Source organism: Stegastes partitus, unplaced genomic scaffold (genome assembly GCF_000690725.1).
Source record: "Stegastes partitus isolate 25-593 unplaced genomic scaffold, Stegastes_partitus-1.0.2 Scaffold1907, whole genome shotgun sequence".
Taxonomy (NCBI): Eukaryota; Metazoa; Chordata; class Actinopteri; family Pomacentridae; genus Stegastes; species Stegastes partitus.
The window spans coordinates 6,227-20,416 of record NW_007579638.1 but is presented as its reverse complement, the minus strand read 5'-3'; the positions used below and the strand labels follow the sequence as shown (position 1 = coordinate 20,416).

General features: G+C 43.6%; 2 protein-coding genes across 3 annotated transcripts in view; both read left to right on the top strand.

Moving 5' to 3' along the window:
• dgcr2 (DiGeorge syndrome critical region gene 2) overlaps positions 1–7,558 on the top strand; it is a 16,178-nt gene extending 8,620 nt beyond the window's left edge. For both annotated transcript variants that reach the window (XM_008302906.1, XM_008302905.1), the window contains 8 exons: positions 2,531–2,617; positions 2,729–2,939; positions 3,555–3,631; positions 4,002–4,184; positions 4,280–4,483; positions 4,878–5,030; positions 5,282–5,518; positions 5,620–7,558. In XM_008302906.1, the coding sequence (XP_008301128.1) occupies positions 2,531–2,617; positions 2,729–2,939; positions 3,555–3,631; positions 4,002–4,184; positions 4,280–4,483; positions 4,878–5,030; positions 5,282–5,518; positions 5,620–5,852 (1,385 nt within the window). In that variant the 3' untranslated portion in view covers positions 5,853–7,558. The remainder of the gene's footprint in view (positions 1–2,530; positions 2,618–2,728; positions 2,940–3,554; positions 3,632–4,001; positions 4,185–4,279; positions 4,484–4,877; positions 5,031–5,281; positions 5,519–5,619) is intronic.
• Positions 7,559–9,421: 1,863 nt separating this feature from the next.
• Positions 9,422–13,377, top strand: car15 (carbonic anhydrase 15). Its single transcript, XM_008302904.1, has 8 exons — positions 9,422–9,473; positions 9,586–9,615; positions 12,033–12,209; positions 12,282–12,427; positions 12,541–12,633; positions 12,714–12,780; positions 12,856–13,016; positions 13,153–13,377. The coding sequence occupies exons 1-8, from the start codon at positions 9,422–9,424 to the stop codon at positions 13,375–13,377; spliced, it is 951 nt and encodes a 316-aa protein (XP_008301126.1).
• Positions 13,378–14,190: the final 813 nt, after the last annotated feature.

Below are 14,190 nucleotides of genomic sequence, written 5' to 3'. Positions count from 1 at the left end.
AGTTACGTGATCATCAGAAAAAATTAAAATCCTCCCATTTTTATAGGTGGTTGTTGTGATAAAAGGATGTAATTTGAAAAAAATTTAAAACCAGCAAAAAAAAAAACAAAGCCTTTGAAACAGTGCAGCAGGTTTTGCGGTTCAGAAGGTTAACGTGCAGTATCAACACAGAGGCATCTTTTGACTGAACTGACAGATGACGGATGACCCGGTCGTATTTGTAGTTTGTTTTTAATACACATAAACCCCCTCTGCAATAAACCCCCTAAATACAGCTAAGTCCAGCTTAGTTGCTTTTACCAACCAGTTCAGATGTAAGTTTGCAGGTTTGGAAAAATAATTCTCGTCCGTCACAGTGAATCAAAAAATCAAAAATAGCAGCTCTGGATTGACGGCATCAGATCGCTGATATCCTGAATGGTTGCACATGTTTCTGTGTTTCTGTTTTTGTTTACTGCTGCTTGATCTCTTCAACACCGCATAGATATTGCAGTGCTAAGCCAGTGACCGAAATCCTATTGTTTTCTCCTCAAATCCAGAAAGACCTTATCCCCAGATCTGTGACCGCATAATGGGAATTATTGAAAGGATTGAGTCCAGCATGTGACCTCCATACAGCCGTAGCCGTGCATGCTTTGAGTTAATGCTGAAGGCCTGCCAACAACACTGTATACGGGCGGACGCTTCACACTGGACTCCATTCATCCTCCAGTAAAGCTCCGTTTATAGAACAGGCAGCAGCACTGACCGCTGAAGAAGAAACTTCCTGTTGTTTTCTTTGTTTATTCACCAAAACAGTTATTTGGCACCGACGCAGAGATACGGTGCGTTCAGAGGCAAATCTGCTGATTGTTATTCATCGAACGATTTTTTCCCAGATCAAGCTGTGATTTCATAGAGAAACAACCAAAGCAGCGCTCACGTACGCCACAGCGAGGGGCGTTGTTAGCACGCACGGAAATCAGTGTTCTTGTCGGGGGATTAGCAACACGGAAAGTTGGAGCAATCATTTGCACTAATTCCAGGCTGAAACTTTTCAACTTCACAGCGTCTACGGGAAACAGGAAAATACCCAGTTGGCAAAAACAAATTGGAGAAGTAAGCCGGGTTGCAGACAGACGACTAGTCACCGTTAGGGTGAGCAAACAGAACCGTGCGGTCAACCTACTTGGCAAAGTACAAAAATGTGAAATGAAAAAGAGTCTAAAGAGGGAGAAGGCAAAGTGCAATCTACTTTAAAGGGAAGGAAATTGTATGTATTTGCTCTTTATTTTTTTTTTTAGATCCCCATTTCAGTTCTGCTCTCAGCGTTGTTTATGTCTGAGCTTCAGAGCCGAGTTGCTTTTTTTTCAATAATTCAAACTGTGCAGCCGCAGAACCCCCCCGCGTCATTATAAAGCATCGATGTTTTAATAACCTGTCCATTCTGCCTTTTGTCTTCTTCTGTCAACAGTTTACAATTTCACTGAGTCAAGTGCAAAAGAGGAACGCTGTGTTTATTTCAGCTGATCGGGGGGTGCAGTGTTACCTGAAAAATCATCTGTAAATGTAACCCGAGTGATTCTAAATATCAAGCCTGCTTCTGTTCCTGTTTTAAATTTGACAGGAAAGATGTCTGAATGTCACTCTGTTTCCCCCCTCTTTTTTTTTTTTTTTATGCGCGACTGTTCTTTCGTTCGTGAAAGCGACTGTTTCGCAAGCCTGTGCAATAATAATAAGAAATAATAAAAAAAACATTTCTTAAAAAATAGAAAAGAGAGAAGCTGAAGTGTGGTGTGCGTTGTGCAAGAGCGTCTACTAAACTAAAATGAATTCAGGGCATCTCCTCGTGCAAAACATAAATAAAATGGTACTTCAGTTGCTGATCTTGTGGTTGTTGTTGGACGCTGCAGTTTACCGATGTTCCCTGAATGCGTCGCGTGCAGAAGCTTCAACAAAACTGTGACCAAAAATAATTTTTTAAAGCTTAAAATCAGCTTTTTAATGTCAATTTACCTGAACCGAGTAGTTTTATCACCATAGAGTTCTCTGAGTGGGGTATTTTAAACATCAACATCACAGCCGATCGTGTTCATTTCATTGTGGGATCCTGTTATTCGTGATAAATATTTGATTAATTGTCCAGCCCTGCTACAACCTACCTATAAAGAAGTTTGTGTTGCCGCTGTTCATTTCCAACATGTCTTCTTCCTTAACACGTTTTCTTGCGTAACATGAAATGTAATACTTGATTGCAACAGATCTGTTTTGACATCTTTTCAGGAAGAAAAGGTCAGACCGTGCTACGTGAAGACAATGCCTTGCCTCCGTGCAGATTTTAATCTCGTTAAACTCCCGATCATACTTAATAAGAGAACACAAACTCGCTGCGGTTCTGCTTTTATTTTCCTCACACCCACATCAATGTCTTTGTACCTTCTTGTGACTCATAGATGTTTTGAATTCATGAATATCATCAGAAGCTTTTAAACAACTGTGCGTACAAATGAGCACGCCTGTCAACTTTTTATTGCTTCATTTTTTATCGCAGCTATAAAGGAGGAGAGGTTTCGTTTCGGCAACGGATACGACCAGGTGGAAGACGTCATGGGTGTGGCTCAGCCCGTGCGCTTCAACAGTAAGCGCCTCGCTTTGCTTTCCAGCTGGTTTATTCTACTCGATCATACAGAATCTGCGTCGTGATTGGTTGCCCAGGTTTATTGTTAAAGCCTCTTCTCTCTACCTGCAGAGAAATGCCCCAGCGGGTGGCACCACTACGAGAAGACGGCGAGCTGCTACAAGGTCTACCTGAGGAACGAGAACTACTGGCAGGCCGTGGACACGTGTCAGAAAGTCAACGGCTCGCTGGCGACATTCGTGACCAACGAGGAGCTGCAGTTCATACTGAAGATCGAGGTGGATTTTGATGACAAAGTCTGTGAGCGCAGAGACCAGTGCAAGTGAGTGTTTTCCTTTACTGGAGGCCTTTATCCAGCCATCATCTATACACCGCTTAATCCTCACTAGGGTCGCGGGGGGGGGCTGGAGTCTATCCCAGCTGAGGACACACTTAGAGACAGACAACCAAGCACACTCACATTCACACCTACGGACAATTTAGAATCACCAATTAACCTCAACATGTTGCTGGACTGTGGGAGGAAGCCGGAGAACCCACGCTGCATGGGGAGAACATGCAAACTCCACGCAGAAAGATCCCGGGTGTCCTCACCAGGTTTCTGCGAGGCAACGGTGCTAACCACCGCTCCACTTTGCAGCCCGTAGGCTTTTATATTTGGCCTTTATTTGCACAGAAAGCAGCTGCAAACCACCTCTTATGTTTAGTTACTGAGAAAAGGAAACTCAGCTCAGTCTGCAGAGAGGTGGCAGGTTTACCTTTTTGTGATATAAATACACTGTGTGCATGTTGGATCAGAGGTCAGGCAGCGATGGTGCTCTGTTACTGGTTGCAGGCCATCTAGTGGTCAATACTGGCTACTGCATCAACCCTGAAACAGACCATGTGAATGTAAATGTTATGATTTGCTTTTTAAAATGTGGGTTGTTTTTTCCAGGTTTTGGGTGGGCTACCAGTATGTGATCACCAATCAGAACCACTCCTTGGAGGGCCGCTGGGAAGTCGCATACAAAGGTATGAAAGATTAGAATTTTTAAAAAGACAGTTCACATACTGACTGCACTATTAAACACTTTAAACACCATATATGTGCAATATTCCAGTCTATCTCGCTGCTGCACACATATTTAGTGCTGAACACAACTATTTGTGGCTTTTCTACTCTGATGTTTATATTTTTTTACACTTGTATTGCTGTATTTTTACTTATATTTTGCTCTTGTTTTATTGTACTTATTATTTATGAGGCTTTCTCTTTTTAAAAAAACGGACCTGAATACAAATTTCATGCCACAAACATGTGACTGTGAGCTGGCATGACGAATAAAGTTCCTTGATTTATTTCTGTTCTGTAATTTGAAATGTTTGTTTTGTTTCTCCACAGGCTCCATGCAGGTGTTTTTGCCACCTGAGGGTCTGAAGGATTTCGGGGAGGCGTCTCCCACCCAGGACAACGTCTTCTGTGCCCAGCTGCAGCGCTTTCAGATCAAAAGCATGAATGAGCGAGGCCTGCACAGCTGGCACGCTGAGAACTGCTACAAGAAGTTCCCCTTCCTGTGCAAGAGGAGTACGAGCTCATTCAGTGTTTTCCATCAGAAACGTCCAGGCAGCGCTCGGTTTTGTTGTGCTTATTTTGCTCTTCATGTCGCTTTTCCCTCTCAGGGCAAACATGTGTGGACATAAAAGACAACGTCGTAAACGAGGGCTACTACTTCACGCCGAAGGGAGACGACCCGTGTCTGAGCTGCACGTGTCACGACGGCGAGCCTGAGATGTGCGTCGCCGCGCTGTGCGAGCGGCCGCAGGGCTGCCAGCACTTCCGCAAAGATCCCAAAGAGTGCTGCAAGTTCACCTGCCTGGATCCAGGTACGTCCCGACGCGCCTCGCTGACGACGGGCCGCCGAGGATTCTTGTAGCTTTACTCAGGCAGCGCTGGTCGTCCCACGAGACGGAGTTCCTGACAGCTGTGCAGCTTTTAATTTGATGCAGCTCGTCGCACTTTTTAACCGCAGATTTTTTTTCACACCATGTTCAAGAGATATTTAACAAATTCTGTTGCTAAAATAAATTACCAGGTTTAAAATTAGCCCCATTTAAAGAAGAGCAGACATCTGGTGTCTACTCTGAATAATGGTCCGTGTGAAATTGTTGTTAAATGTGTTGCTGAATTTCTTCCGGAGCAAAACAAACTTGTACTTTTTGTTCACGCGAGGATCGTTTTAAGCTAAATGAGTTGACACCAAACTATTCTCCCCCTCAGACGGAAACAGTCTGTTCGACTCGATGGCCAGCGGGATGCGACTGATCGTCAGCTGCATCTCGTCCTTCCTCATCCTGTCGCTGCTGCTCTTCATGGTGCACAGACTCCGGCAGAGAAGACGTGAACGCATCGAAACGCTGATCGGAGGAAACTGTGAGCATTAAGCCCTCTGGACAGGCAGTTAGACCACGCTGAATGGTTTTAGTTAAATGAACTGTAGCGCTTTATACCTTTTACATAATAGGTGGTGGAAACGCAAACATTCAGATCCACTCGAGGCATGTTGGTGAATTACAATAACAGTCTGTGATTTTTGTAAACAGAAACTTATATAATAACAGTCACGTAAACGGCCTTTCCTCGCAAGTGTATTTGAATTTAAAAGTCTTTCTGTATTTGCTCAGTGCACCACTTCAACCTTGGAAGACGAGTCCCGGGCTTCGACTACGGCCCGGACGCCTTTGGCACCGGTCTCACTCCTCTGCATCTGTCTGATGATGGCGAGGGAGGCGCTTTCCACTTCCAGGAGCCTCCTCCTCCGTACGCAGCCTACAAATACCCCGACATCCAGCACCCCGACGACCCCCCTCCTCCGTACGAAGCCTCCATCAACCCAGACAGCCTCCTCTACGTGGACCTCGGTAGGCATGCTTTTTCCTTTCCTCTTGCTGTTTAAGGCTCTCCGCATGCACAGAGCGTTAATCTTCCCGTCTTCCTCTGCTCTCCTCGTTGTCGCCGTCAGGACACGGCGGGGTTGCCATGGTGCCGAGCCAGATGACCGCCATGGGAGACGGGCTCCAGGCAGATATCCCCAACGCCCAGGGTCCCGTGCCAGACTCGGCGCCGTCCACTCAGGAGAGGGAGGACTCCATAGATAGCAGCACGCTCCTGGTGGGGCCCGACACGCCGACAGATGGCCACGCCCCCACCGCCATGCCCGGGGACTGCACCTCCTCCCTCAGCACCGTGGTATAGGACTGTGGGCCGACAGCAGGGAGCTGCACCCGGATATTACCCGCTGGTTGAGGAAGGTCATGAGTGTGTTGTGCGCCGGGAGAGGACGCAGCAGACTGTTGGCGGAAAAACGCTGACTGCGGAGAGGACACCAAGTTTGTACAGACATATCAGGAGGCGGAGCAGCCAGGTTGTTTTTTCGAGGCGTTGCAGGAGGATGCTCTCTCTCCTCTCTTTCTCTTTCTCTCTCTCTCTCTCTTCTGCAGCTTTTTCTTCTGAGGTTGTTTTTTTTAAGACACTGGCGTCCGAGGGAGCAGAGAGGACCGTTTCTGTACAAAGAGAAAACACTCAGACTGGGAGAGCCCTACTTTTAGCATTAACTGAGCAAAGCTTTTGTTTTTTTTTTTTTGGAAACATCTCAAAATTGGAGAAGCCCTGGTGTAAATACCCCCTCAGGTCTGCGCCCGTCTAGAACTTGTGCGTCTCAGCGCAGCACAACGACGACAGACGAAGCCAGCTTTTGTTCCTCGTGCAGTTTTTTTTGTTTGTTTTTTGTTTGTTTGCATCATACTTTAAAACGGACGTATTGATCCGTCGGTCTCCCAGCTGCAATAACATCCACATCCACGCCGTCCGTGGCAGCAGAGCTCGATTTCTACCTGCTCATAACCCCCCCCCCATCCCCTCACTTTTATTAGTCTGATACGAGAAGCTGTCTTCCAGGTTTATAGCACATATTTGCAGCCAGAGATGTTTTGTAGTCCTTGAAAAGAGGGTACGGTTAGTTTCCTGTTCTACGGGGTTTTTACCGGGTGATGCTCGCTGGAGGCATATCAAAGAATGTTGTGATAAATATGAGTTTGTGTTCTTTTTTGATAATAATTTATGACTGCAGGTTGTGATCTCGATTGTTTAATCGTGGGATAGACGTAGGCGGATCTCCTGACTGGTCGATCGATGAAGCGATGGAGACTTTTCAAGTGTACATGTGAAGATTTAGGGACATCCCGTCATTAAATTTGAAAAAAAAACTCGATTTATTTAAAGTAACTGTTCCAATCATTACATCATATAATCATCGTTGTTACTTTATCATCAGCTCTTTGCAGGATAGTTGTGTATTTGCTAACTCATCTTTCGATTTAATATTCGTTTTATGGAAGAAAAAAAAAAGCCGATCAGTTGTCACATTTGAATGCTGCCCCTCCATCCCTCAACTCTTCTTTTCATTCTCCATGCAGGTTGTTTGCAGCTACTGAGGGAGATAATGTCACCGACTGTAGCTGCCAGTCTTTTTGTTTTGTTTTTTTCTGTGTTTCTCGGTGTTGATGGGTCTGTTTGCCGTTCTTGTTTCTCAGTGGGATAAAATAAGAAAAAAACAAAACAAAACTTGTCTTATTTGGAAGGAGTTCAAACCCCGTCACGAAGACAATCGTTGGATTCGCTCAAGGAGAAAAAGCCCGAAGAAGTTAGATTGTCGGGCCTGAGTCGACCCACAACCACCAGCATCCAAAACCGCTTAGGATCTGCCTCGAAAAACAGCTGCAACCGTCATCTGTGTGTTTGTCTGAATGTACTGTTTGTATAAAACATGATTATTTTCATGCTTATCTTTAAGCTTATTTCCCTCTTTTTCTTTTATTTGTTTTGTTTTTTTTTTTTCTTTTTGCATCGACAATCCACAGTGGATTATCTAACAAACAGAATCACATAAATTGTGGAAAAAGTGTGCATGTGTGTTTAGGAGATGGTGTTTGGATTCTTTTTTTTTTTTTCATCAAGTTTGTTTGCTTTTATTTCTGCTTTTTGGACCTGTGGTGCATGTTTTTTTTGTTATTTTTTTTCCTCTGGCATGCTGAGAGATTTTTCTTTTTTAGCTCAACAGTGTGTCCTGTACAGTAGGTTCAATGACTCCTGCATATAGTTTAATATCCATTTGGTTAAAAAAAAAAAAAAAAAACAGAACCTGCCCTCGACCCAAACAGCTGCATTTACACTGTAGTTTCTGTGCTCGACTCTATGGTGGTGTGATGAGAACTAATTCTTTTTTCTTTTTTTTCTTTTTTTTGGGAGGTTTGAAATGTTTTGTGTGTAATACAACAGATTCTACATTTCATTGTCTTTTATTTCATAGCCTTTCAATTTAAAAAAAAAAAAAAGAAAAGAAAAAAAAAACTGCTTCATTTGCAGGCGAGCTTGTTTTCTGAGGTAGATGTACATCTAATCAAATGCCAAATAAAATGCACCATGAAGGACGACTCGTGCATCAGTGGTTCCGAACACACGCTGAACTTTATTGTCCGATCGCGACATTTAGTCTCCGTCGAGGAAATCTCCTCCGATGACCAAATGTCAAGACAGGCTTAAGGTGCGTTGCGGGGGGAAATCCCGCCGCCCCGGCTGGTGGGTGAATCCAATCCACGCTGGTCAAAAGATTCCAATAATTTAAAGAAAGCGGATATAGTGCACCTCGCAGTGACTCATGAGGCAGCAGGCGGAGCGGAGATAGTGATACCCAGCTGGGAAGCATTGTCGCTGAAGAAAAGAGGCTTTGTTTGCACGGGCCAAGTAGTGACAGAATCACACAAATCTATTCCTGGACGGGGGAGACGTAACACTTAACGCTGAGCTGTTCAGTCGAGGCAGCAGCGATTGAATTTATGAGGCAGCTGACTGGGGAATTAAAGCAGTTTTTATAGATCAAATGGAGGATTGTAAGTGGCAGCTCGTGTCTCGGCGCTGATCAGCTTTGCCGCTCAATCAGTCTATTTAGTGAGATTAGAACAATAAAACTGGCGCCGTTGTTTGGTAGTTAGAGGGCGTCCCTTTGCACGTGCATTATGGATGTGGTGAGCTGGAAGGATTAAAAGTGAAACGTCAAAAATGATAATAATAGCTATGAAAAAGGCTATACTGAGGAGGATTATTAAACATCAAAAGTCCAAAAAAATAGATTCAAACATGGTGAAAGATCTACAAAATGAATCAGCACAATAACACCAGAGAACATTTTTTTTATTCTTTATTTTTTAATTTACTCTATTTTCTATCTGATATTTTCTTTGTGCTGCTGTAACAAATAATTTCCCAGCTCTGGGATAATATAAAGTATTTCCATTCTAAAATAATAAAAGAACCAAAAACAATAAAGGGTAAAGACAAGGCCAGGAGTAATAATCTACTATAGTAATAATAGTTACAGCAAATTTAGATTTTTACATTTTTTTTCTTTTACAGTTTGAGTTTTACAGCCTCCCTATACCATATATATATTCTGTCCACTTCTAATTCAGCCTGCTGACATCCTCTGGCTTTCCCAGGAGATGAATGGCTCTTGTTACTAGTCAGTGGGCATCTATGCTGGCAGCAGGAGGAGGAGGAGGAGGAGGAGGAGGAGGTGAAGCTGTCGTTGCATCAATGAGACTGTTGATCAGTAAAGACCACCAGACTGGTAAATGACACGGCTCACCGATCAGACCAGGAGCAAATAAAAACTCGGCTTTCACCTCACTTCCTATTTAAAGCGGGTGGGACGTTGGCGCCGGTTTCTTCTAGTCTACCTCAGATACCGACACCTGCGGGATCCTGCCATGATTTGGACCGCGGCTCTCCTGACCTTTGCTGTTTCGTACGCTGATTCAGGTGAGGTGTCCGGCCGGAGTCACGAAACATCCTTTCTGCTCAATTTCATGTGATTCAAATGAGACGAGAGAAGAGTTGTGTTGGTCAACGTTGTGCTGTTTTTATATTCCAGAGGACTACTGTTACAATGAGGCACATTGTGGTGAGTGACCCTTGGTCTACTTTTCTCTTTCTGAGCGCAGGTGAACGTTTAAATAACAGATATGAACGTGAAACTTCCCCAGTTTATTCCCCCCAGTAAGACTTTACAAGTTTTCAGAATTTTTAAGTACACAAATGGGGCATTACTGGTGTAAAAATGCTTTAATTTGCATTAATTTCCACAACAGAATTCTCAATATTGATATTAGAATCAGTATTTTATTGTGTTTTTTTATTTTCACCTCTGCATTAATCTGAAAAAACACCCAACAACCAGAAAAACATCAACCTTGGGTACTTTTTATGATTTTTGTAGGAGCAAAATGTTCTAAAAAATCAGGTTGTGACTGAAATATTAACAAACCCCCTCTGTAGAAACCTTCTAAACATGTACATGGATGAATTTAAAAACACTAAATGTTACTGAAGTGGAGATTTCTGGCTTCAAGTAGAAGATAAATAAGAAGAATTTTGAGAGAATGGCCTTCAAAGATGTGTAATGTAAAATTCTACCCTTTTAGAATTTCTATAAATGTCCAAAGACAGACAAAAGTGTAGTAAAATAAACAGCTGAATGTATATTTTTAGTGTTTATTGTTGTTTTTTTGCCATTTGTCTGAAAGAAGACAAATTATGGAAGCAAAATATCAAAAACTCTCAAAATTGTTGCATGAAAAAAAAAGTGAAAATGTGATTTAAAGCCACAGACAGCAACATACAGATTATAATCTCCAATTAAAATGCATATAGTCATTATAAAATCAACATTATATGAATATCTTACTGTCTGATGGGAGGTATTCAGGTGCAACAGGCTGCACTTTTATCGTTGTGTTTTCAGATTTTCATTATTTTGGGTTCGGCGACACCTTAAAATGAATCAGTGTCTTCCTTCAGAGCGCCCGTCGGATGCTGAATAGTTCTTTGAGTTGTGAGAAAATCATCAAAGGACTGTTTTTTCCCCCCCTCTAAAGCTTTCACACTGTCGTCTGAATAATGCAGGAGGTTCAACTATCAAGTGTTTCACAAGATAGATGTGATGATAAATAGGCGACTTCTGAAAAGCCCAGTGTGTTGTTTTTTTTAAGGAAAACAATCTCAGCACAAAGTCTACGGGTGAATACAAAATTTCTGTTACTGTGAACAGAAAAGTGGATAAAAGATGACCTGATTTCCAAAAGGCATGAAGGTAAAGATGATCCAATTCATTCATGTTTTGAGCAGCAGTGCTCTTTAGCGTCCGTCTGAAGCAGAAGTTTGAGCGCCCTGCGTGGTCAGGACTCAGTTAGACCTTTTGTAAATGATTTCTGGAGCCACATAAGAGTCGTTCAGTCCCTGTTTGGGGGGATTTTCATTCACTCTTTCTGCACAGGGCTTAGAGCTTCTTGAGATTATCTTCTGAGGTGGATCCACAGATCTTTGATGATCTTCAGATCAGGGAACCACGAGTGCAAAACCTTCAACTCGCACCTCTTGAGGTTTTCCACTGTACGTTTTGAAGTGTTTGGGATCATTATCAAGCCATCGAAACCATCCTTTTTTTTTTTGGCCTCGAGCTCTTTTACAGACAGCGTGATGTTTGCTGCTATTTACCTGAGTCCGATCCTTCTTCTACCAATTCAATTCAATCAAACGTTTCCTTCACCACTGGCTCCAACAAAAGCACCATCGATTCGGCCCTGTGGTTAACAGCTGGAGCTTCTCTCCTTCTTATAGACTTTTCCTGCTTTGTGAACATCAGTTATTTTAATCTCCAAGTATTTATGAAGCACCACCTGACCAAGGTCTGAGATTTTGCTAAATGCTATCTGATCAGCCAGATCTCTTGCTAATTTTGCTCCATTTTTGTACAAAACTAGATCAATTCTTGTGAAACTTTATGCCTTTTGGAAACGCTGTCATCCTTTATTCATGTAAGTATTCACAGTGAAAAAACTCTTGCATCTGTAGCAGCCATTCTGGAGCTTTTGATCACATCTTCTTCAGCAGATGTTGTGACAGGGTTTGACCTCCATCGGCCATCTAGCTGCTGAACATTTTCCTAACAACGAGGCAACATGAAGGTGGTTTGTAATGACTGAAAGGTCTGGATCAGCCACTAAATGGACCTGTGGTGGTATTGTTTCGTCTACTACTGTTACCAAAGTTAAGAATGACCTTTCAGTGTAAACCTTTAAGCCAAAGTGGTTGAGAAGCCCTTAGGAAACTCCATCTGCTGAGGAGTATCATGAGATATGATCAGAACTCTGGTATAGCCTTTAAATGTACCTGGCAGTCAACTTTTTTAGTGTTTCCAGTTAGCTTTTGGACTCATTATTTATCTTCTTTCCTGCCACAATAACCATCTTACAGAAGAGGTTTGATTCTTCTGTCCTGCTCTTTACTTGGTGCTCATGAGGTTCCCGTTCCATCCTCCAGATCCTTACGCTTGGGGAGAGACGTTCCCTTCATGTCACCCCTTACTTGAATCCCATCACTCTCCCATCGATCTGGACCATCACATAACCAGAAACGACTCCCTGGAGTCCCTGCATCTCGAGGGCTTCGATGTAATCCAGACAGGCCACTGGACGCTAAAGAACGACGGACACTCCGGTGAGCACAGAACACATTTACTCATCCAGCGTCTGCTTTGTGTTGGAGCTGACATGTCCGGGGTTTCTGTAGTCATTCTGCAGGTTGGCAGCGGGATGGCGGTGAGCGGCGGAGGCCTTCCAGATGTGTACCACACCATCCAGCTGCACTTCCACTGGGGAGGCCCGGCCACCAACGGCTCCGAGCACACGGTGGACAGACGCAGATACCCAATGGAGGTACAGTACGGTCAGTAGACAGCTCTACACTGTCACCAGCCAACGCTATCAGCAGACTGGTGCAGTGCAGCCTCCCCTTAATGTCACTGTGCTTCTTTAACATGTTCTTCCAGATGCACGTCGTCAACATGAAGTCCATCCATCCAAACATGTCGGCAGCGTTAGACGATCCAACCGGACTCGCCGTTCTCGGATTCTTCATTGATGTCAGTTTTATTTGTTTTGCATTTTCAGTCATTGGCACCATTTTGCTCCAAACCCGTGCTGACTCCGTCCCGTTTCGCAGGTCGTCTATGCAGACAATGTGCACTTTGGACACATATCACAAAAGCTCTCCTCCGTTGCTTACAAAGGTAAATCCACTCCCACCTTCTGCTTGGTGTGTTTTGTAACTGCGCTCTCATCACGACTCTGCATCCTTCCCCAAGGCCAGACAGCTAAAGTCAAGCCATTTCCGCTGATGAGCCTCCTGCCGAAGCACAACATGAGTCAGTATTACCGCTATTACGGCAGCCTCACCACCCCTCCGTGTTCTCAAGTGGTGGTTTGGACTCTGTATGAAGTCCCCATCTACATCTCATGGTCTCAAGTAGGTCAATTCCATTTTCAGTTTGATGTAATATGCATCCAGTATGGCTAGCAACACTGCCAGAGCTTCAAAAGGCCTCTTTACTGGTTTGAGATTCTGTTCTTGATGCAGAAAATGTTGCATTTTTCCTCCTCAGCTGGCTCAGTTTACCTCACAGATCTTCTCCACAGAGGAGGACGCCGAGCAGGTGACTCCTCTGCAGAACAACTTCAGACACGTCCACCCCACCTTCAGTCGCGTCGTCTCGGCCTCCAAAGACGCCAAACTCCTCACGGCGACGGCCGGTCAGCCCCTCAGGTCAGCCGCATCGGTGCGTCTGCTTCAAATCGTACTGCTGGGAAGCTTTATGTCTGGACTTTAGCGCTGTGAGAAGTCCAAATCATCAAACAGTACAACACCAAAAGGTTCATTTTATAGCTCATTTTACCCCCAAAACAGCATCTTGTTGAAGTTCTGTCTGAACATTGGAGTTTTCACACATATAGAAACGCTCCAGCAAAGAATTCATCTGATGAAACAAACTGTGAAGAAGAGTACTGTAACTGTTATTTAATGTTTCGTGTATCCGCGGGAGTCTTTAACTCCATTAATGCTAACAGTTTAACGAGAAGCGAGCAGTGGTAGGATTGTTGGTAACTGTAGGCCTTTAGCACTCGTAGTCTGTTCTTGAAAATTACAATTCTAACATATAGGGTAGTCTTTTTAAAACAAACAACAACATTGAAATATTGAAATTTTAAAAAGTGTTACAGACAACAGATAGATGTAGTCAGAACCAGGATACAGTTGAGGCTAATGAGTATTTAGTGACCATATGAAGTATTTTACAAAGTTTTTGATGACCTGATAATGGAGTGACAAGAATCACTGGGGATGGGATTAAAAACTATTTTTTAGGAAGCCGCTATAGCTCACCTGGTTGAGCTGGTGACCCATGTACAGGGGCTATAGTCCCTGATGCAGCGGCCATGGGTTTGAATCCCACTCATGGCCCTTTGCTGCAAGTTCTTCCCCCACTTTCCTGACTCTCTTTTCACTGTCCTATCTAATAAAGGCCAAAAAAAACAATTTTTGAATGTGTCAGAGCAAAGGTTGTTGGGATTTATCATCTGAGGACCACGACTAAAGTCACACAATTGTGTTTAAATCGTAGCTACGACTGAGTCGTTCTGCT